This window comes from Oreochromis niloticus, linkage group LG7, assembly GCF_001858045.2.
Source record: "Oreochromis niloticus isolate F11D_XX linkage group LG7, O_niloticus_UMD_NMBU, whole genome shotgun sequence".
Taxonomy (NCBI): domain Eukaryota; kingdom Metazoa; phylum Chordata; class Actinopteri; order Cichliformes; family Cichlidae; genus Oreochromis; species Oreochromis niloticus.
The window spans coordinates 27,432,593-27,454,328 of NC_031972.2; the positions used below are offsets into that span (position 1 = coordinate 27,432,593).

Here is a 21,736-nt window from a genome sequence, read left to right on the forward strand (position 1 = left end):
ATGTGTAAAATTACAGAAAAAGTATAAAACACAAAGTTTTTTGTTCTGTTTTGGGGTTTTTTTTTTTACGTAAAATGTCCTTGTTTTGTAGCCATTGTAAAAAACACCCAGACATTTCTATTGAACAAAAAGGAACTTCCTGTTGTTTAATTTTCTATCTGTTACCTAATTCCTTTGGTATAGCATGGCCCACAGGGGAGGTTTTTTATTATTAAAGCTGTGAAACGTATGAAAATAAAGTTAAAAGTCCAAGATTTATGCTTTCCTTCACGCTTTCCAAAGCTGTCCAGTGGGGCCAGATTGGAGTCTTTGCCAGGCCAATTTTTGCCCCCGGGCCTTATGTTTGATGCCTTTGGTTTCAATAATGTGTGTGTGTGTTATTACATTGTCTTGTTACATTTTATCACTTGTCTTGTGTAACTTTAGAGCACCAGCACTTGCGTTACAACCCTCTTAGGGACAGCTGGGTTCTTGTGTCCGCCCACCGCATGAAGAGACCTTGGGCAGGTCAAGTTGAAAGACCACCTGAGGAGCACATACCAAGATATGACCCAAATAACCCACTCTGTCCTGGGAACAAAAGGGCAAATGGAGAGGTGAGAAGAGGCATTGAACAGCATTCTTTGGTTCTGATCACAACAAGTAGTAAATCCACAAACAAGGCATCCATTGGAAAACATATCGATAATGTCATGGATAGTTCATCTATTCTTATCTCCATTTATTATTGATGTTGTGGACATTAACAATCATACATAATGCTAAATTGCACTGTAACATTGCCAGCAGTTCCAAATAAGAGGTTTCTTCACTCCTCGTTCTGCTTGGGTTTTGAAAGCAAAATGTTTTCTGTCTGCTGTTTTCTAATATCTCTCCAACTGTCTGTTTTTCTCCAGGGGAATCCAGATTATGACAGTACCTTTGTGTTTGAGAATGACTTCCCCGCTCTTCAGCCTGACGCTCCAGACCCTGGTGAGTTGTAGTGCAGCCTAAATACTGTAAGGAAAAGGAGAAGTAGCTGCAGTACCTTTTTAATAAAATATTTAAGCAAGTAACTGCAATTCTTTCTTTCTTGCAAACTCGACTTTCGTGTAGCTCTTTAGCTATTTGGTTATAATACTTAAATATGATAAAGTATATATTGTTGTTTTGTTCTTCAGGTTCAGAACAAGATCCATTATTTCAGTCTAAAGCTGCAAGGGGTGTCTGGTAAGAACAAATCTTAATATCTCAATCTATATGTGTATGAAATGCAGTGCTCATAATGAAATGTATAATACATAGTATAAATTAATATGCAGTTGGTGCGTTATAATTTAATCTAGGACACGATGCATCTTAATCAGTGTTCCTTTTCAAAATTATGATGCATTCAAATGTATGACTAATTAAATCTAAGCTGATGACTGCAATCAGAGCAGTCACACTGAGGCAACTCTTAATTCGTTGTTGTCATCATCTTCATCATAATCAGCTATTAGATGACGCTAATTTTGTTCATCAACGCACTGCATGCTTCCTGTTTTCAGGACATCTTGAACTTGAGCAAAACAAAATCACCAAGCCACCGTACATACATTAGAAAGTGATGTTATTTTGTGCAACCAGCAGATGGAGATGTTTTATCAGTACTCTATTTTGTAGCTCCTTGGTGCATGAGTGATATTTTCCTAAATCCATCCACACTGATAAATAACATGTCCTTCTGTAGCTAAAAATGTCTATTCCTGGGTGTATCTGTTTTGTTCTACAAAGGTGAGCTTAAGAAAGTTTTATAACAGGAGTCAGCTCAATAAACACTGGCTGCTGGATTTATACATCTCCCGAGAAGCTTAAAAAAAGACCTAAATCCTTTGTTAGCGCACACTTCTATAATACAATACACAGCATTTTCTATTTCAAAAACTCACAGATTACATTTTTCCCTCTTTGGGTACTTGGCCACACATGATTCTTGCTATGCTATGAATCAAAGATATATAATTGTCAAATTGGTTTAAGGAGCGCTTTCAGGGTAAAATATTAAAAAACTAACCTAAAACTCCAACAGGTTGTGGCATATAGGCCTTTATAAGAGACAAAATGAGTGGTTGAACATTTTTTAAGTGGTGTTTTACTAGTAGCAAACTTCAAGGTGAAAGTGGAAAATTCCACAAGTAAAACTCAACCAATAAGAGTGGACAGATGTAAGAGCCCAGAAATCAACAAAATCACCAAAAATTCACCAAAGTCAATTCAAATCAGACAAAAAAGACCACACAGATAACATAAATGCATCTTCAAAGGCAAATTAAGTCTATAGGAACAAAGTAAAATTTTTCTTAAAAAATAAATTTTACTACTTTGTTATAAACTTTATTTGTCTTCGAAGGTTAAATCTAACCATGCCACGAGAATAAAGGGATTTAAATTTTATATGAATAGAGAGTGCTTTGGCGTTTTTTGATATTTTTGCATAAATAATTTTCAGTCTGAAGGTAACATTCCCGAACAATCCTGTGCTTTGGGAATTCTTGCTTGATTCTGTCTGACAGCAGAGTTGCATAACTACTGAATAATAGATTTAATCAAAAAATATTGTGCTGGTTGAAAACTGAAGACTGTTTTTTTTTTTGTTTTTTTTTTTTTCTTTCTAAATCCCATGTGCTGGCAGATGTAGAGGCCGTCAGGTGTTGCTTGCCACACTCGCAATGTGATGAAGCACAGAAACAGCAGTGACTGACTTAAAAAATATAGTACATTTTAGGGTACTTTACTTCCTCCGTCTCACTTTAGGTGAGAGTGTGTGATTCTTCTTGCAGTGTGAGATTGTATTCATATTTGTTCACACATCCAGCATGATGCTGCTTTCCTTTTAGTGTATCTGTGATCAGTATATGCTTTTGTGGCCATATTAACAGAGTAATAAACTTGAAAAATAAACTAGATCTTTGTACCCTGCAGCAAAGTTCAGTGCCAATTAGAGGGGAGTGCAGAATTGGAAATGTAATTTAGGGGATCTGGGTCATGGAAGACAATAGAAAGTCGTAGTGCAACAAAAGAAATGAGAACGTTTTTAACACTTTATCATAGCACCCCTCTCAGCACTGTGGTGACAAGAAATTGGTCTCACTTTATTTTACAGATCTGACAGTGTCTTGTTTTCCTAGAAAGGAAAACCAAGTATAGCTGCTCAGGATTTTTTCTAAGAAGGACTTTGCAATTTGCTAAAAATTATAGCAATGTCAGTTGACACCTTAGAATAATTATAGTTATTTAATGGTGTCATTTATTGTCAGTACAGGTGTCTTTTTGTCTTAAATTTAACTTCAAGCAAAAGGAAGATTCAAGAGATAATTAGGTGTTTTGGTTTTGTTGCTGTGTCAGATTTAAGGTAACTTAAGCTTATATTTCTTGAAAAAATGTCTCTGGAAATCAACAATTTCCATCTAATTACTCATTTACTTTCAAGCTAGCTTGTGTATACAGTAATATGACAAAAAAAAAAAACAACTCAATTTTGTTTATGCACAGCTCTGTTAAAGTCATGCTACAGCATTTCATTTGGGTTTGTACTTTGACTGGACCATTACAACCACCTTGAGTCTTGTCTTTCATTTGCTAATGTGACCCCTTTTCGCCCAAGCTTCAGATGTCCGACACATGCCCTCAGATTGGACTCTAGATTGCTCTGATATACAGAGGAGTTCAAGGTTAGCTCAGTGGCTATACTGCTATATTTTTTTAAAGAGAAGAGGCTTTCTCATAGCAACCCTTCCTAACAAGCCAGACTTGTTCAGTCTTTTTGTAATTCTGCTGTAATGAACATTTAACATGTAGAGTAGTCTGATAAGTACTAGAGATGGCACAGTACCACTTTTTTTATGTCTGATACCGATATGATAAATTTGGATATCTGCCGATACTGATATAAATCCGATATAGCATATTTTAAAATCAATAAAATGTTTTTTTTTAAATATTTTGCTGCATTTTGTATAAGTTCATACTCAAGTTTAAAAAACAAAACAAAACTAAAGCTATTCTGTTATACCTGTATGCAAAAAATACACTGCACCCAAAATATTTCATAGATCAGCAATACTGATCAATCTAATAAACTTAAGCCTACACCATCCTCCCTATTCTGGTATTTTAAAGAGTACTTAGTGGAAATATTAAGCAACCTAACTAATAGGGTTGCCAACTCCGAGCAAACAAAAAAACCAAAAAAAACCAAACAAACCACCCCCCACCCTCTGCCTCATAATGCTTAATTGACGTAATCAACCTTAATTTAATGCATGTGTAACAAAAAAAAAAAAACTCACAGAAATCAATTATTTTTCCACAATAATTAAATAGATTCAACATCTTTCTTCAATAGAATTGCAGACTGCACAGATGGTATCTTCCCAAAGGAAAAAGTACTATAGCTTAGTAGGTTATAAATTTGAGTTAATAGTTCCTATATACAATAATGGATTTCTATACATTTTACATCAGGTGAAAACTTTGATTGTAAGATTCAGATAATTATTTATTAAAAGCTAGACATGACAATAAGAAAGAAAAGTATTTCTTTGTGCTCCCCCTTTCCCTGTTCATGCCCTATCGACCCCCCTGGCAAAACCTTGCTAGATCCGCCCCTGCACAGTTACCAGCCGTCAGCTACGTAGAAAAGGATCCTGATGTAGAAAGTAATATTAAATAAATTCTAACAACAGCTTATCAAGCTTAAACGTGCTGCTGTTGTTTATCCGCTGGTTTCCTCTTTCTGGCGCAAAGTGGGCGATAAACAAACAAGAGACGGGAGTCGTGACAGAAAAGCCGATCAGCTGATCATTGATCAGTTTCAGAATGATAGGCATTCGCTGGGAATGCTTTACAAACATTCAGAGATGAACTTACACACTTGCTTTACTTCTCTGGGATAACTTTCTCGGAGATTAAATGCCGGTTTGGAAGCACGTAGCGAGGCTCCAAATGCTCAACCAGACCGCCGACAGGTCTCGCACGCCACAGCCACTTTATCAGGAGAGGCATACTCCTCCGACGTGCTAAGGTTATGAGCTGGGTTACGCTATGTCGCAAGTTTTGTGAAGTCCTGTTGTGATATTGAATGGATCGGATTACATTTTTAATTTCTCTCCGATATCCGATCCAGTAATTTAGGTCAGTATCGGACCGATACTGATATGTAACATCGGATCGGTCCATCTCTAATAAGTACCCTTTGGGGGTTTTTTTGCAATTTGTCTCAACATTGCACGGTCTGACCTTAGGGTGAACTTGCTGGAACATCCACTCCTGGGAACATTATTGCATTGTGTTAAACAACACCTGAATGCTTCAGGCCAGCAATCTGCCCAAACATCTGCTTTTATAGAGGTGATTACATTTGCTGAAGATCAATTAATCAAGTGCGTTTTATTAGCAGCACCTGGCTGTTACTCACCCCCTTAATTCCTATAGAAGCAATACGGATGTACTTAATTTTTCACAGGACCTCATGCATTAAAAAGTATTTTTGGCATTTTAAAACAGAGCCCAAAGTAAAGTGTTTTAAAAGAGAAAGCTCACAGCTGCTTGATGTTGTCTTAGCTGCGCTACATGGTTTGGTGAGCTGATCAAACTGGTGCACAGTAAAAACTGCTGTTGTAAAAAAAAAAAAATGTATATAAATAAAATTTATGCTCTTCTCATAGCAAGTGCTGACACCTTCAGTGATCCTCTGACTTTTTGCTTTCTATCAGCATCATTGTGTCAGATGTTTAATTTGTGCTGTTTGTTTACAAAAGTTGGTTAAAATGCCTAAACAACCCCCCACCCGTGACCCTGAAAAGGATAAGCGGAAGAGGATGGATGGATGGTTTTGTATGGCGATCTAAAAGCAACCGTATACCATACCACATTAATGTAAAATTAAACTAGTCTTAACCCCAACTACTATTTTCCTAAACTTAACTATACACTTTAAAGATGTTTTGACCTCAAACTTGAATCATTCAGTTTTAGGGTTAACTGCCCTCATATATCTGTGTAAACACTTTGGTCAAAATATGACTCATGTTGGAAACACCCAGCTCCCATCTCCTCTATTAGCCTTCTCATGAACAATGTATAAACCAGTATTCAGTTTTGCTCAGAGCATAAACACCAAAGTCGTGTTCAATTATTGATCACACACTAGCTGCTTGGGCCCAAGAAGAGCCTGCCTGTTGATAGAAATTTCATTATTCTCACTCTGACAGTCAAGTTGATTTTCCTTGCTACTGTAGATAAGCCTGAAAGCAAACACATGGAGATATGTCTTCTTGAAGTCGTGAAGACGTAGGGATTTGAGTTACCACTACTACATGCACGGACCCATGCGCACACACACACACACACACACACACACACAAAACTAACATCTGTGCAAAGTTGATAAAGCATTGTTAACCAAGCTCATTCTTTTTATTTTTTGCTTTTTTTTCTTAGCTGAATAACCCTTTATTATCGTTAGGAGTCTGACACATTAAATGTAACATATGATGTTATAGTTGTGACAACTATTTTGATTCCTTAAAAAAGGTGTTTTGTTTGGTTGCACAAAGAAAGACTCGCTAAAAATAAGGCAAATAGTTGATAAACAGCTGTCGCAGAATTCATATTTCTATTTGTTTAATTTGCCCCCCCCCCCGTTTTTTTTTTAAAAACTATAGTTTAAATCTAAACTTTAGACGTTATTGCCAGGTGAGGTAGTTTAACTTTAAAAATTCCTTCACTTTTATAGTGGACATGAAGAATACACAATTCATTAATGGCACCTTCACTTTCTCACATATCCATCCTCTTTTTTTTTTTCCTGCAGACATGTTTTAGGGTTATTACTCTGCGTTCAGTTATTTGGCTCTATTTTTCATAGACCAGTCCCATTCTGTTTCCCCCTGATTTTGTTTCCACTGACTATTTGACTTCACTTTTTATAATATTACCTCTTAAAAACAAGATTGAACTCAACGAATAGTTGTAATCCATATCTGTTTGTGACATTCATCTAAATCTGAAAGGAGCAAAATGTCAGCTTTGCTTTTATGTGCAGTAATTTTTCAACTGAACCCCAGAGCACTGCCAATGTGAGAGTCAACAGAAAATCAAAAGCAAAGGCTGTGTAGCTGTATTTGACAGGCAGTTTATGGGAAGTGCATAGCAATGACTTTTACCTTCCCCCAGATTATCACTTTGCTTTAATTAACCAGGGAATTCAAAAACAGAGCAAGGGTCTGTTTTATATTAAAACAAAGACAACAGTATCAGTCAATTCTTATTATTCACAAAAAGAGCAACAGCAACAATGTAATGTGTCATATTAAATGAACCTGTAACAACGAAAGGAACACATCACCCCAAATCCCTGCAAAACTAGTGACATTTCCACTGTCTTATCTGCATTTAATGCTATTTTAAGTGCGTAGACTGTTGCCTGTATAGAAGATGGATTAAGCCACTATGACATTACCCTCTGGTGTGCAGGCTCAATTTCTGAAGACTCAAATTTGGCATTATTATAGGCATCATAATAGGTTTTCTTGTTTTTGGTTTTTGTTTTTTTTCTTTTTGGTAGTGCAGTGTTAAGTTATTAATGTTAATTAATTATGAGAAGCTGATCCTGGTTAATTAATTCAGCAAGTGTTAGATTCTGTTTCAGTTTTTTAACACCATTCCTTCCTCTTTTTCTCTTTTTTTTCATTTTTAAATGCCTTCCTCAGTAAGGTCATGTGTTTCCATCCCTGGTCGGACGTCACGCTCCCTCTCATGAAAAAAGAAGAGGTTGTCAAGGTGATAGACAAGTGGGCGGAGCTTGTTGAGGAACTAGGCACTATTTACCCATGGGTTCAGGTATGCAATATTCTCACTTTCTCTGACACGCACACACACACAAACACACTCAGTCACATTATTGATTTTATTTTTCCCAGGGCTGGATACATCTAAAATTGTAACTGCTAACCTTTTTACCCTGTCACAGATCATTCAGTTTTCTGCCGTCTCTAGTTTTTCACGTTAATATGTCTTTTATTGGATCACATAAAACTTTAATGACGCCTCCGGTCAAATTCACAAATTCAAACAGCTGTTTCAAAGAAAGCAGGACATGGGTAAGATGTCTAACTTCAAATGTGCCACATGCCAAATAGTAAATAATATTTTTGGAAGCTTTTTTTGTTCGTTTGAAGGATGTACACTTATTTGGACGCAGTTAAAAAAATACACCTTTTGTTTCAGTTCAGCATGTTGTCATAATTCCTTAGATATGGAAATTCATATAACACCTAATACTCAGATACTCATACTTGGTGTCAACCAGTCCAGCCCAGAAAATGCATGCTGTTTAGATAAGAACAGCTATCTAAATACTGTGTTAACTTCTGCTGCTTTGTTGTTGTTGCTGCTGTTGTTTTTAGATCTTCGAGAATAAGGGTGCTATGATGGGTTGTTCGAATCCACATCCTCACTGCCAGGTAAGCGATGCACACATTACCTGATTTGGCACATGCACTGCAGTCATGGTGATGCTTATTAGAATGCAAATGACATAATGAGTTGAATCGACCATTAAACTGTCTTTAACCTGCGAGCTTCCTAGCAAAAAGTCTGTGTGATGTCTGATTGTGGCCATGTGAGAATAGTCTGTCCTTCCTTTTGCATGCTCTGCGTTGGCAGCGACCTCACATTTCAGTAGTAATCTCCTCTTGTGTGCGACATGTGAGAAAGGGCAAATTAAAACAATGCTTGGATCTAATTTCCCACAAGCTTATCATCTTCATTGATAAATGAAATGTCCTCACAGTGAGAATAAGTGCAAGAATATATACATACACTCATTCCAACTACTTTCATGTTGCAGCATCAACACCTTAAATTCTCTTATCACACATTTGCAATACAAATCTGTCTCGTTGGTCCAATTTGCACATCTGAGCGACCAGTTTATGACAATGAAGATGAGAAGTGATTTAAAAAAACAACAACAGCAAAGCTTTCATATAAAAGTTTTTGAGCCAGACAAGCCTCAGCACAGAAGCTGTTAATTGACTTTTCATCCAGAAATCATCAACAATTTTCTACTTGTGTGTCTGTCATTTCTTCCTTTATTACTTTTTCTAAAGACAAATCACACCTTACAGCTTTGCTATTTTCTTGTGCTCATGTTTTCCTGCCTTTTAATAAGGCAGAACTAAAACTTGAAATAGGGAGGCATTTCCTGTCAAACTGTCACCTCACTGTGTGATGTTGAACAAACAACAGGGACAAAATCATAGAGATGTTTAGCTCTGATAAAGACCGCTGGGCTGATTTTCTTATGTTTTTTTTAAAGCATAGTTAACTCTTAAGCTGTATTAAAAGGATTTCTATTGGCTTAGTTGATTAGTTTCTTCCCTTTTGGCAATCAATGAAAAATAATAAATAAAATCAATATTATGCTCATCACTACACAGATAGAAACAAAACCATAATAGAATCTGAATCAGCTTCTGTTTTCTGAAATATAGAAATGACCAACAGATGGCAGTACGCAACCTCAAAATAACAGGGTTGTAATATAAATAATCCAAGTTTGTTGGAGATACGCATACTTTCTATACACAAAATTTCTATAATACACTTGCATTACTGTAAATAGATAAAAAAGGACACATATGTATTTTGTTTTTCATGTCTGTTATAAAGATCAAGAATCAAACCTGGATCCAGTCTTTGGTGGGGCTTTTTGAAAATGTTTATTATTTATTTATTTAGGATTTTCCTGCAGACTAGATTTCCCTTGCTTTAGACATCAAAGTCCAAGAAAAGAGTGGTTTAAATGTGTGTTCGTCTATGTGTACAGCCAGGCAACCCCTCCAGGCCAACACGTACGAAGGATAGATCTAAGACTTTGAAGAATAATCAACAGAAAATGTTAATCATGTTCTGGAGGCAGCATTGCTTCTGATAACTTTGGTCTCAAAGGAAAAGAGCTTTATGTATTTTTATGTAAGTGGAGGAAGGAAAACATATGCCTCTGGAATAGTAATATTATTTTTTTATGTAAGCAGTCCAAAGAATATAGAAAATTAATTTTGCAAAGTGCTACGAATAGACTTGGAAGAAATCGACCGTGAGGACCAGATATTCATTGAGTTAATATTTATTTCCAGAGTATATATTTTATTTCAAATTTTATACTTGGAAGCTGAAGTAAAAGCCATGATGACGTTGTTATTTCCAGTAAAAGATAATACCTTTTTTTCAGAAGTTTTATCTTGCCAGAGTAATTACATTCTTTGTTTTTCTTGTCTGTGTTCTCTTTAATTTTCTCTCTTTGAGAATTAGCAGTCTCCTGTTGGCCATTAATTAATGTACACAAAACACAGGTGTACAAATAGACCCACAACTGCAGATGTTGGCAGGCATATATGTATCTACACGTACCGGGAAGTATGAAGATAAACAGCATTTGCACGTTTAATAAAAACACAACAAAGTCTGTTTCTTTCTGCCTTCCCAGGGTCATGCTTGAAAAAGCATGGTGCAGCCTTTAGCCAAAAGCCATTAATATGAACATAAATCTAGTTTCTACAACAGTGATTGTGGAAAGGGTCTTATCGCAGCTTGAGGCAACATGCCAGGAAACATTAATAACTTCCAGCTGCTTAAAAGTATTACTTTATTGCATTTGTTTTATTACATGCTAAGTATTATTCATAAATCCAAACCCATGTTAATATGACAACTATTGGGCAAGGCCAGCAGAACTCATACACTGACTGAAAGGGAAGAAGAAAATCTTGATTATCATCCATCTATTTTCTTCCACATGTCCAATTCAGAGTTGTGAGGGACATGGAGCCTATTTCAGGATCCTATCCTGGATAGATCGCCAGTCTGTTGCAGGTTTAACACAGAGCGACAGACAAGCATTTGTGCTCACATTCACCCCTACAGTTAATTTAAATCACCAATTAACCTAACATGCATGTCTTTGGACTGTGGGAGGAAGCTGGAATACTCAGAGAGAAGCCACGTAGGCACAGTGAGAACATGAAAGCTCCAGCCTGCACTCAGTAGGAAGCATTTTGCATTTCCACCTATAATTTCTGTATTAAAAGCAGGAAAGGTTGACAGGTTCAAATCTGTCACTGTGTTATCCCTGCACTACATTATGGGTAAAAAAAAAAAAAAAAAGTCTGAAATCAGAAAGCAATCTCCGACACAGTGTAAAGCGGTGGTGTTTAAAGCATCAGAGGATGCCTCCGGTTATTACTCTGTTCATCATATAGTGGAATGATTTAACTGGAAAATCTACTCCTGATGCCTGACACAAATATGCGATTTTCAATTTCAGAACATTATGGAAGACCTAAAAGATTCCAATAAAATTGACAAATATTAAAAAAGATACCCCACTAGAAAGCGAGATCACCGTAGTAGAAAGAAATACCTTAAGAGAACAGACACACAGACGCATGCACACAAAGCAGCCACATACTCAATACCTAATCAATATTCTGGTGAAGTTTTCAGTCTTCAGAGGATGAATATACAATGCATTGCCTACTCTGCATCCACACTAATGAGCACAAGTATATGCAGGGAGGCAGTGTTGTTCTTAACAAACCCTAAATTAAATACAGTGCCTCCTATTCAAAACCTCAGTAACAGTTGTCTTAGGCAGTCATTTAACGTGCACTGTCAAGTTGAGTTATTTGGCACTGCTTTTACAGCCATTAAAATCCTATATTTTGCATGGGTAATGCAAATGTCTGGTCTGATGCTCACTATTATCCATATAAAGCTTCCCAGAATGCAGCTGAACTATATTGTGAAACCAAAAAATACTTTTGTTTCATAAATCTGCATGAATATGTTGCAGCATCATTTTCTCCAGGGATGCTCACTTTCTCAATCAGAGATAATACCATTGTTTCATTTAGAGTAAACATAGCCTGGTGGGGAATGCCAGTTGGTGGTTGATGAGAGCAAAGTTTGAACAATTTGTTTGTCTCTGTTAACGATCAAGACAGTTGTTTTATTTTTAATTTTTCTTGCCAGGTGCAATTATCACAAGAATTTAATTTTGTGTGTGTATGGACAAAGCAAAAAACTGCAAGTACACCCTTACTGCTTCCATAGGAATTAACAGGGTTATCAGTAACCAAGCACAGATAATCAAATACTCTTGATTAATTGATCATCAGCAAGTGTGATCATGTCTATAAAATTAAATTATATTCAGTATTATTTATGTAGCACCAAATCACAATAACAGTCAGCTCATTGTGCTTTGTATTGCAAGGTAAACACCCCACAAAAATAGAGAGAACCCCCAACAATCAAATGATCCTCTATGAGCAAGCACTTGGAAACATTGGGAAGGAAAAACTCCCTTTGAATAGGAAGAAACCTCTGGGAGAACCAGTATTGGGTTTGGCTGGTCTGGAACATTAACACAGTGCCACAGTTTTCCCAGGAATGGATGTCAGATGTCAGATCATGCAGTGCCCAGTGAAACTGCCCCCAATTTTTTATTTTTTATTTTTAAATTAAAAGCTACATCTCAAACTCATCTACAGGCTTCAGTTAGCATGTTAAATATTAAAATTCCCAAGGGCACAAATAGAAAAGTACCAAATAAGCATGGCTTGTTTGGAAGACAAACAAGCCATGCTCGTTCTTAAAAGAACATGACAGCACATCTTAGATTTGCAAAGTTGCATTTGTAGAAACCACAAAACTTTAGATTTTTCAGTTATTACGTCAACCACAAACTCTTCTGTATTCCAAAATATTCAAGAGTCAAATGTGAGGCCAGTTGTCTGAGAGCTAAGGCTTGCCCAAAACTGGGTAATGTAACAGGGTAGTGATCCCAAGCACAGTAGAGTAGCAAAAAAAAAATGCAGCTGTCGCAATGACAGAGATTTGTCATTTTTGCTAACTTTAAATTATTTTCCTGGAGTATTTTCATTATGCGTTACCTTATAATTCACTTTCTTATTTACTTCCTTACTCACTAGAGAGTTTATTCACGCAAGTCTTAAACCTTAGAGCTCCAATTCTTGATTGGTAGTTGTCGACAAATTAAGCTAAAGCCCAACAAATGTCAATAGATTATAATTAGCTTATCTGCAAAATCTGGCACAGAAGCATTTGGCACCATATTTGGAACACAGCCTTGGTCAATTTGATTAGTTGCGTGTGGTGAGCTTAGACAGTAGCAGAACAGCAGATTTCTAATGTGTAACAACTGTTTCAACTTCAGTAGATAATTTTGAGCCCATGTACAATAGGATCTTATGACTTGCAAGTAATTCTTTTCCAACAGAAACTTTCTAGACCCACCTGAGTGCCTCAGATGAAGACCCAGGTGTCGGCCAGATTTCATTAAGAATAGACAAGAACTTTATTGGAGGCAGAGGGAAGGGTGTCACAATAGTCCAAATCTATTTTTGTGAACCAAACCGGGCAGGTTCTGACTGGGGAGCACATCGAGAAAATACATTCTCAGGGCCAGTCAGTGCTTATCACATTGATAAAGTACCTGTCTTAATTAAGTTTTAGTGTCTGGGAGCTGATTTTTACTTTGTATTGAAATAAATGAAAGCCTGTGGCTGCAGGGGAAAACCCATTTATCAATATGAGAAGTCTGAAAGAAAAGAAAGTGTTTCGAAAGCCTGAATTCTGCATCTGTAAAACATTTATTGATTGAGTGATATTGATAAATCACCCTATTAAATAGCAAATCTAATGTGGTCATTTGGAATCAGGGCAGTGGGAAAAAAGTGGGTAGATCCACTTAATAACTCTTTGATTATCTAAACAGACTGTAGTGTAACCGCATGCACACACACACACAAACATATATATTAAGTTATTCTAGATTCTATGTTTTTCCATCTGTCATCATCACCATCATCATCATCATAATCAGCTTTCTACTTTCATATAGGTGTGGGCCAGCAACTTTCTTCCTAATGAGCCGGCCCTGTCAGACCGCTGTCAGAGAGCATACTATCAGAAACACGGAGAGCCAATGCTGCTGCAATATGCCAAACGGGAGGCTGAGAAAAAGGTACAGCTCACATATAAACACATTGTTTTGGTAACCTTTAAAGCATGTGAACATTTTTGAAATAGTAATTTGTAATCTGTAATTTAATACATTTTAATTCACAAAATAAACAAAATATATCATTAATAATGTTTCTGAATGATTAGTTACGCCATAATTTGTTTATTCAATAATTACATTGGGTAATTTATATGGAATTATAACAGCAAGACTTTCTTTTGCCGTGTGTCTAAAACTGTTGGACACAGAGATGGATGAAGGTGTACTGTGGTATCTGTGCCATGGCAGGACCCCATTTTAATGCAGTATGCACCCTTTAAGCAAAATTTTCCATTGTCCAGTTTTAAGGTTGTGGATGAGTAGATTTTAAGCATGGTTTGTTAAATCCTACACTGTAGTTTTGGTGCATAAACCTAACTCATTCCATTGTGTAATTTTGTAATTATCTTTTAAGAGAAGTTTAATTACCTGTCAAGTTGCTATTTAATAACAGTGGCTATTATAAAGTGTTCCCAAAGCTTGTATTTTACTCTTCCTGTGAGGTCTAAAATTTCTAAAGTCATGAATTATGGAAAGTGTATCCAGTGTATTATCTAGAAATTGATGTCTTGTCTAATGTGTGCTCCACAGGGAGATGTACAAGAGATCCGGTCTCCCAGGTCAAATATGCAACTCAAACCATAATACATGATTCTGAAGGCGTGTTTAATCAAATAATTTGCTTAATATATTACGTCAGTGATTTTTTTGATATAATGATGATGGAAATTCCTCGAAATGCAGGATGCCTGCAAACCTCTGCCAGGTGTTTTTCTCACCATGACTGCCCTCTTTATCCGTCTACTTTACTACACTTTTCTACCATGCTGCTCTTTGCCTCTCTCTTACTTATACCTCACCATTCTCTTTTGATTTCCCATCCACATCCTCTCCCTGTCTCTTGGTCAGTGAAGCGTGTGATTGGACAGCAGAGATGCTCATTAGCATAATGCTGCAGCATCAATCTTCAACCTGCCAGAAGATCAGGAAAACTCAGTGTGGGTGTATTTGAGTGATCTTTCAGTCATGTGTACAGCATCAGCAGCAGTAAGCACTGAAGACAGCACTGAGTACATTTAGCATGTTGGCAAATGTCTTATTAGTGAGCATACACTTAGTAGAAACCCAGAACGAACTGGGAGTGAATTTTTACCTCACTATCTGAAACCATGGAGAACTGACTTACTTATGCCACTTTAATATACTTAATCTCAGGTTATATTCACAGCTTAAAACCCTTTTTTTGAAACCTGCTTCACTTTTGTTTATCCACCTATAAGCTACCCAACCACTGTATTTTTTGGACCGTAAGGAACGCCGGATTATAAGGCGCATTAAACGAAACAAAATCAGATCAACTTTACTCAGCTCATTCTTCTTGCTTCCTCCACTTCCGTACCATTGATTCATTAATGTTGAACTCTCTCGCAGCTGCTCCATTCCCGTGTTGTTGCAGTATATTAATGACTTACCTTGTATTGTGGATGGATTATCTCAGTTCTTCTCCTGACTGAAGTTTGGTCCGTTTACAGCATCGGGAACCCTCACATTAACTTTTATCTAGTGGAAACAAGTTAGCATTCATCCTCCAGCTTCACTGTGTTTATGTTATGCTAACATAGCTGTGTCGCTAGTGATCACGTAGCACAACATTATATACCAGCTAGCCAAACTTCAGTAACCCTACAAACGTCACTGCTGTTTAGTTTCCTGTCTACATTTATGTTGGAAGTGATAGCAGAGCTGTACGTTTTAATTCTTTCAGAAATCTCTCAGTCAGAACATGGTATATAATGTTTAGGTAGAAACTAATGAGCTTATTTCCTGCTAACTTCTAACTCCGTTAAATTTAATAAATTCTGTTTTCATGGATGCCTGGATGTTAAACTTAATTGTTACACCTGGTAAAACAGCAACGCTGATGATTTTATTAAAGATGAAAGAATTTAGATAGTTTTTAACTCTCAGTGATGCTCCAGTGTTCGTTTGACTTTGGGACCTGAAGAGAACAGAGTTTTGGACCCAGATTACTCCGCGAGGCTCTTGACTATGGTAGCCGTAATGCTCTGACAATCCATCAAGCGGTGCGGCTTCGTAGCTTACCAAAGTCGTACTAAAACATTTCTTGACAGATTTTTGAGCGCCGTGTACCACATAAAATTGGTTCAAAGTCAGTAAGCACAACCAGAATTCATACATAAGGTGCACCGGATTATAAGGCGCACTGTGAATTTTTGAGAAAATTAAGGGATTTTAAGTGCGCCTTCAAGTGCGGAAAATACAGTATGCTACCAGTTGATCTTGTTGTAATGAGATTACCTATCTGTGCCTTCAGTTTTAGACTTCCACCTGTAAGTTTGATGTAAATTTACTGGGGCAACTATTCCCAATTAAAGTAATGATATCACATTACTAATATCACAAACTATATTTTCTACCAAGATGATGAAAATTACTACACTCTCCAATGTCTACATTATAAATTGATTGTGAATTGATATTAAAACCTGCAGACAAAAAAGTCAGAAATCTGACTTTTTTCATAATTCTAAGAAAGAAGTCAGAAAGTCGGGACTTTCTAAATAAATGTCTTTCTTTTATTAATTCCTGCCTGCATCCTGTGTAAGGATCTTGGGCCCTCTTCTTCACACTTCACACACCGTGTGTGTATAACCTACACACCGTGACAGTTAATTGGCTTGACTTCACTTTTTTCGATATATTAAAGAAGGGAAGTGCACAACAATAAATATACAACATTATTAAATAGTGATGATCGTGGTAGTTAGTTTTTGTTTTTGTTTTTTTTGTTTTTTTAGTAGCCAGAGTAGCTCTTCCTTTTAATCAGCAGTGTTTGGGCAAAGTCAGACTGACGAGCACCACCTGCATACTTAGTGCACAGGCCTTGAAAGACTGATACCAATCATCTTATATAAGTCATTGCAAGAAAGGAAATCATTTTGTATCCATAATGTTGAACTTTTTTATTTTACTTTTTAGTTAGGATGATTCATCAGTTAACATTTATGAACACACACATACACACGTGCACATGCACGCATAGACTCAAATAAGCCTTTTAAATATAAAAAGATCCGTAACTTCTTTTCTGTTAGTTGCTAAAGTTTCACTTTTGGTTTGTAAACTGTTCATTTTCCTGCTCATTTACCGTAAATTGTGGTCATTATTATTTTGATTAGATATTAAAAATGCAGCTGAAAATCACATACAAGTAGACAGTGATAGTTTTCTACTTGTATCCTACTCTTGAATTGAAGGTGGGTTTTTTTTTTTTTTTTAATGCCAAAAAAGTATTTCAAGTTTAAGAATGGGTGAAGAGCGTGTCAGATTAACTGAAAGGAGTAAAGTAAGATGAAGGCAGAGGAGCAAGTAGAAGGAACGAGAGACAGGAAGAACAAAAGAAGCCTGCAGGAGTCGAGTGGAGAGAGGAGTGAAGGCACAAACAGAGATGCAAAGTCACAAAGAGAGAAAGACATGCAGGTGAGAGGAAAAAAGCGAAAATCAGACAGCCTCTGATTCATTCAGGGAATGAGCTGACCTGTTCTACTGGGAGTGTGTGTCTGTGTGTGAGGAAGATAGAGAGGATAGCATTAAGGCTTTGAGAAGAGCAGAGTAGACACTTGAATCTCCTAGACAGGTACTCATGGGGACTGACCTTTATAAAATCAGTGTGAAAGTAGAAGTGTGTGTGCAAAAAAGCCTTGTCGTCTTCTAACGTCTCTCTCCTTCTCTCCCTCTCGCTGGCTCCTTGCTCCTGTCTCTCTGACCTCGTGGTCAGGACCTTAAATTGGCACACTGCCGTGTTTAGAGGAGTCTGAATTGGTCTTAGGCTCCCAGGTGACACTCTTGACTTTGAAACAAAAACTTTCTAAGCTAATTGAATAAAACTCTTTGGGATTTGCTGTCCGTGAAGTGTCTGTTTTAGGACACCCTTCGCTTCCTCTCTGTCATTTAATAGCACCTCCTCTTCAATCTTTCCTCACCATTCTGGCTCTCAGTTTTCCATCTTCATTGTGTTTCTCTGTAATTCTGTTGAAAGCACTGAAGACAAAAGAACTTAAAAAAAGTGAGTAGGCTTGAGAAGAAAAAAACTCAGTGTTAATAGAACAAAAATAGAAGAAACTATGTAGATATATGTAGCATAAGTGTTTTTAGGTTAAAAGATTTTTAATGGCCAACAGCATAAAATGTGACTCATGCTGATTTGATTAAATAATCTGCATTATAAAATATTATACAATTTTCTTTACAGTGTTGCTCTACATCATCCCTTTTAAAAGATAAAAATAAATAAAGCGTATGTGGTGAAACAGAAGCCATGGTCTCCGTGGTATTACTCTAGGCACTAAGTAGAGCAAATTCACTTGATTAGGAGAACTGAACATTTTGTGATTCTGTTAGATTACTTTGTGTTTCCCCCCCACAGTTATTTAACAGCACATTATTCCCTGTAGATCCATTAATTATGCACTAATGCCTTTCTGGGCAAGCTTGTTCAAACCTGTGGGAGAATTATAGCTCCGACTCTTATCTGGCTAGAAGTGTGATTACTGATAATTAGGTTTATAGTAGTATTGCACAACAACTCTAGTTCTGGGGTTAGAAACACAGTGATGGGAAATGACAGAATGAGTCACAATACATTATTTTCTGCTGGTGTGGGGGATGTCTTGAATACCTGGAGGAAATCCGGGGTCCAAAACTCGGCAATCACCACACAGAAGGTGCAACAAGGGTGAACAATATGTTGGTAGAAACATGTTCAGTATTTAAACCTTTGAACTATTTTTAATTGTTTTCTGTTAGTCTAACTCCCTTTGCTCAGGTTGGATTGTAGGTATGTTGCTAGACTCTGATAAAAGTTATGATTTCTGATGTGCAAATGGTTGCAAATAAAAGGAGTGAGGGAAATCAAAAATCAGGCAAACGAGGTGTACACTGAATAAATTAAGCACCTTTCAAAAACAGAATTTGCAAAGTACTTTCAGAGGCAAGTACAAGTAGAAGACTAAATTTGAAAAGAAAGCCAGAGGTTATGGCCAGAAATAAAACTGTAAAATTAAACAGAGGTTAAGACACAGAAAACACTGCATACAAAATACACAAGAGAGTCAAAAAAGACACACAAATAACTACAAAATAAAGAACAAGAAAGAGAGCACAAACATCACATAAAAGCAAATTTATGAAAATGTGTTTTTTGGAATTAATTCGAGACAAGTCACAGATTTTCCAAGACTTATATACTCAGGTGGGTTATTCAAAAGGATATTCCAAGCCTTGACTTTGGAAACACCAGGAGGGCAGCACTTGAGGATCTAAAGCTGTAAGATGGCTGATATCGGGGTAACACATCTGCTATGTAGCCTGGAGCCAGATCAAAACATGCTTTAAAAGTGATAAGTAAAATTTAAAAACAATCTCAAAATGACAAGAAGCCAGTATAGAGAAGCTATGTGTGTTTATTTCCTTTGACAATGGATTGTGTTGAGTTGTTGATCTGCGTATTATTTTATTCCTGTCTCTTATAAACCTTATGATTATACACAGCACACTATAAAATCATTTTAGTACCATTTCGAGAGATGTGATTCACTGAGTGCTCCATTCAGCATTATCAATTTAACACAAACTTTACTTTTGCAGTTAGAAGAAGGGATTTACCAGAGCCTATCAGTGATCCTTGGATTGTTTCTGCTCGTTGACTTGAATTCAGTTCTTATTCGAGACTTTCCAAATGTACTGCTACTATGTCTTTTTATGCAAGCAAAATCACACATCATACAAGCCTGTGTGCAGTGTGTCAATTAGGTGCTATGGATGATGGAAACCAAGACGTGCAGTTCTGCAGCTCATGATTTTGGCTTTCTGCCACAGTTCTTTTCAGTCTCAATACACTCACAGATCATATTTCAGATTTCCAGCAGGCAGATTTTTCCATCAAACGAGCTCTTATAAATTCACTCTTCACCTGGTAGTACTAAGCAACAGACAGGCATCTTAGCTTCATATTTTTGGTTAAAGAACCCTATGAGGTGTTAATTTATCAGGTCTGTGCTTTGATCAAACTAAGCAGTGATTTCTGTTAGGAAATACATACAAACAAACAAACAGAACCTGGAAGTAAAATGCAAAGAGAAAAAAAGATTGCATGTATTCTGTTGGGATTACTATGGAGCCAAGTTGCATCAGATTCATGCTAGTGATTTAACACACGCACACACTTATCTATTTTTGATGGATTGTAATAGCAAGGTCAGGGCTTGTTTGTGCCCATTCATCAGCTTGTTAATTCTTGGCTTCAGACACATTTTGCATATAAACAATTTATGATAATTAGGCTACTTGCTGCGAACAGCCAAACCTGACTGACCCATTATATTACCATTTTGAACCCACTTTGTTAAAGCATTCTCTTTCCTTTTTTTAACTTTATGGCTCCTTTTTCTAGTGTAATAAGCTAAAGGGATCAAATTATTACATTCAACATGTGTAGGGTAATTTTAGTTTCGCAAACATGAGTGTGAATGTTTCTGTGTAGCATCGGGTATATCTTTATGTATCATGGGAATTTTTTTTTCTCTTTTTTTTCTGTTTGCATAAAATGACTACTATTAGTCATTAGATATTATTAGCTTGTATTAGTCTGTATTAGTTATTATTGTAATACAGTGGAATAGCCAGAGAGAAAAGCCATATACAGGTATACAGTATCTGTATGACACATACCATAAAAGGTATAATTACAGTATACAATAATGTGGAAAGTTCCTAAGCAACCTGTCATTTCTTTTTCTTTTTCTTTTTTTTTTTTTGATAGGAAAATGGGAAATGGGTACGGTACATGAAACAAATTGAGATGCACAATATAAGGCAAAAACTAAGTTTGTACAATTTAATGGGCTTGAGAAATCAACATTTAGTTTGATCCCCTTTTATTATTCAATATAGCATGAACTATCTTCATAGCTTCTTGAAGGACTAGTGCCTGAAATGCAGCCCCAAACCATGACAGAGCCTCTATTGTATTTTACAGTCAGCTGCAGACTTTTACTGTTTACCTTTCTCAAATTTCAAATTTGGATTCATCACTCCATAAGACCTGTTGCCACTGATCTTTCTTGTCAGTTCTTGTGTAATTTGGCAAACCTCAATTTTTGTCTCGTTGTTTTTCTTGCTTACGAATAGCTTCTTGACAACCACTCTTCCACTGAGACCATTTCTGATGAGGTATCAGTAGATGGGTCAGATGCACCTCTCAGGTCCTGTGTCAGGTCTTTGCTGCACTTTTTCCTGTTTCTTAAGGAAATGACTTTCAGATACTGTTTATCTGCTGTAGGTCAGTTTTGTCAATGCCTGTCAAAGTGTTATCTTTGGCTTTTTCATAAATTCAAGGAAAGCACGTGACCAAAAATACCTAAAGATACAATTAAATGTTGCTTCTTTGCTTTGTTGTCTGTTAGGTGTACATGGGACACTGTTGAGTCATCCCTTGAGTCAGGTGTCTTTTTTATGCCTGAATGATTCATAGGTTAGTGTTAGGTGTCTCAATAAATAAACATGCATTCCTATGAAAATGGTCGGGTACAAGGACTGGAGTGA

The 21,736-nt window shown here is 36.6% G+C and overlaps 1 protein-coding gene across 2 annotated transcripts in view; it reads left to right on the plus strand.

Annotated features, from left to right (window-relative positions):
* galt (galactose-1-phosphate uridylyltransferase) overlaps nt 1-21,736 on the plus strand; it is a 35,828-nt gene that overhangs the window by 997 nt on the left and 13,095 nt on the right. For both annotated transcript variants that reach the window (XR_002062789.2, XM_003444445.4), the window contains exons 2-7: nt 427-596; nt 897-972; nt 1,161-1,209; nt 7,734-7,863; nt 8,430-8,486; nt 13,952-14,074. Coding sequence is in view for 1 of the 2 variants with exons in the window: in XM_003444445.4 (XP_003444493.1) it covers nt 427-596; nt 897-972; nt 1,161-1,209; nt 7,734-7,863; nt 8,430-8,486; nt 13,952-14,074 (605 nt within the window). In the remaining variant the exon portion in view is untranslated. The remainder of the gene's footprint in view (nt 1-426; nt 597-896; nt 973-1,160; nt 1,210-7,733; nt 7,864-8,429; nt 8,487-13,951; nt 14,075-21,736) is intronic.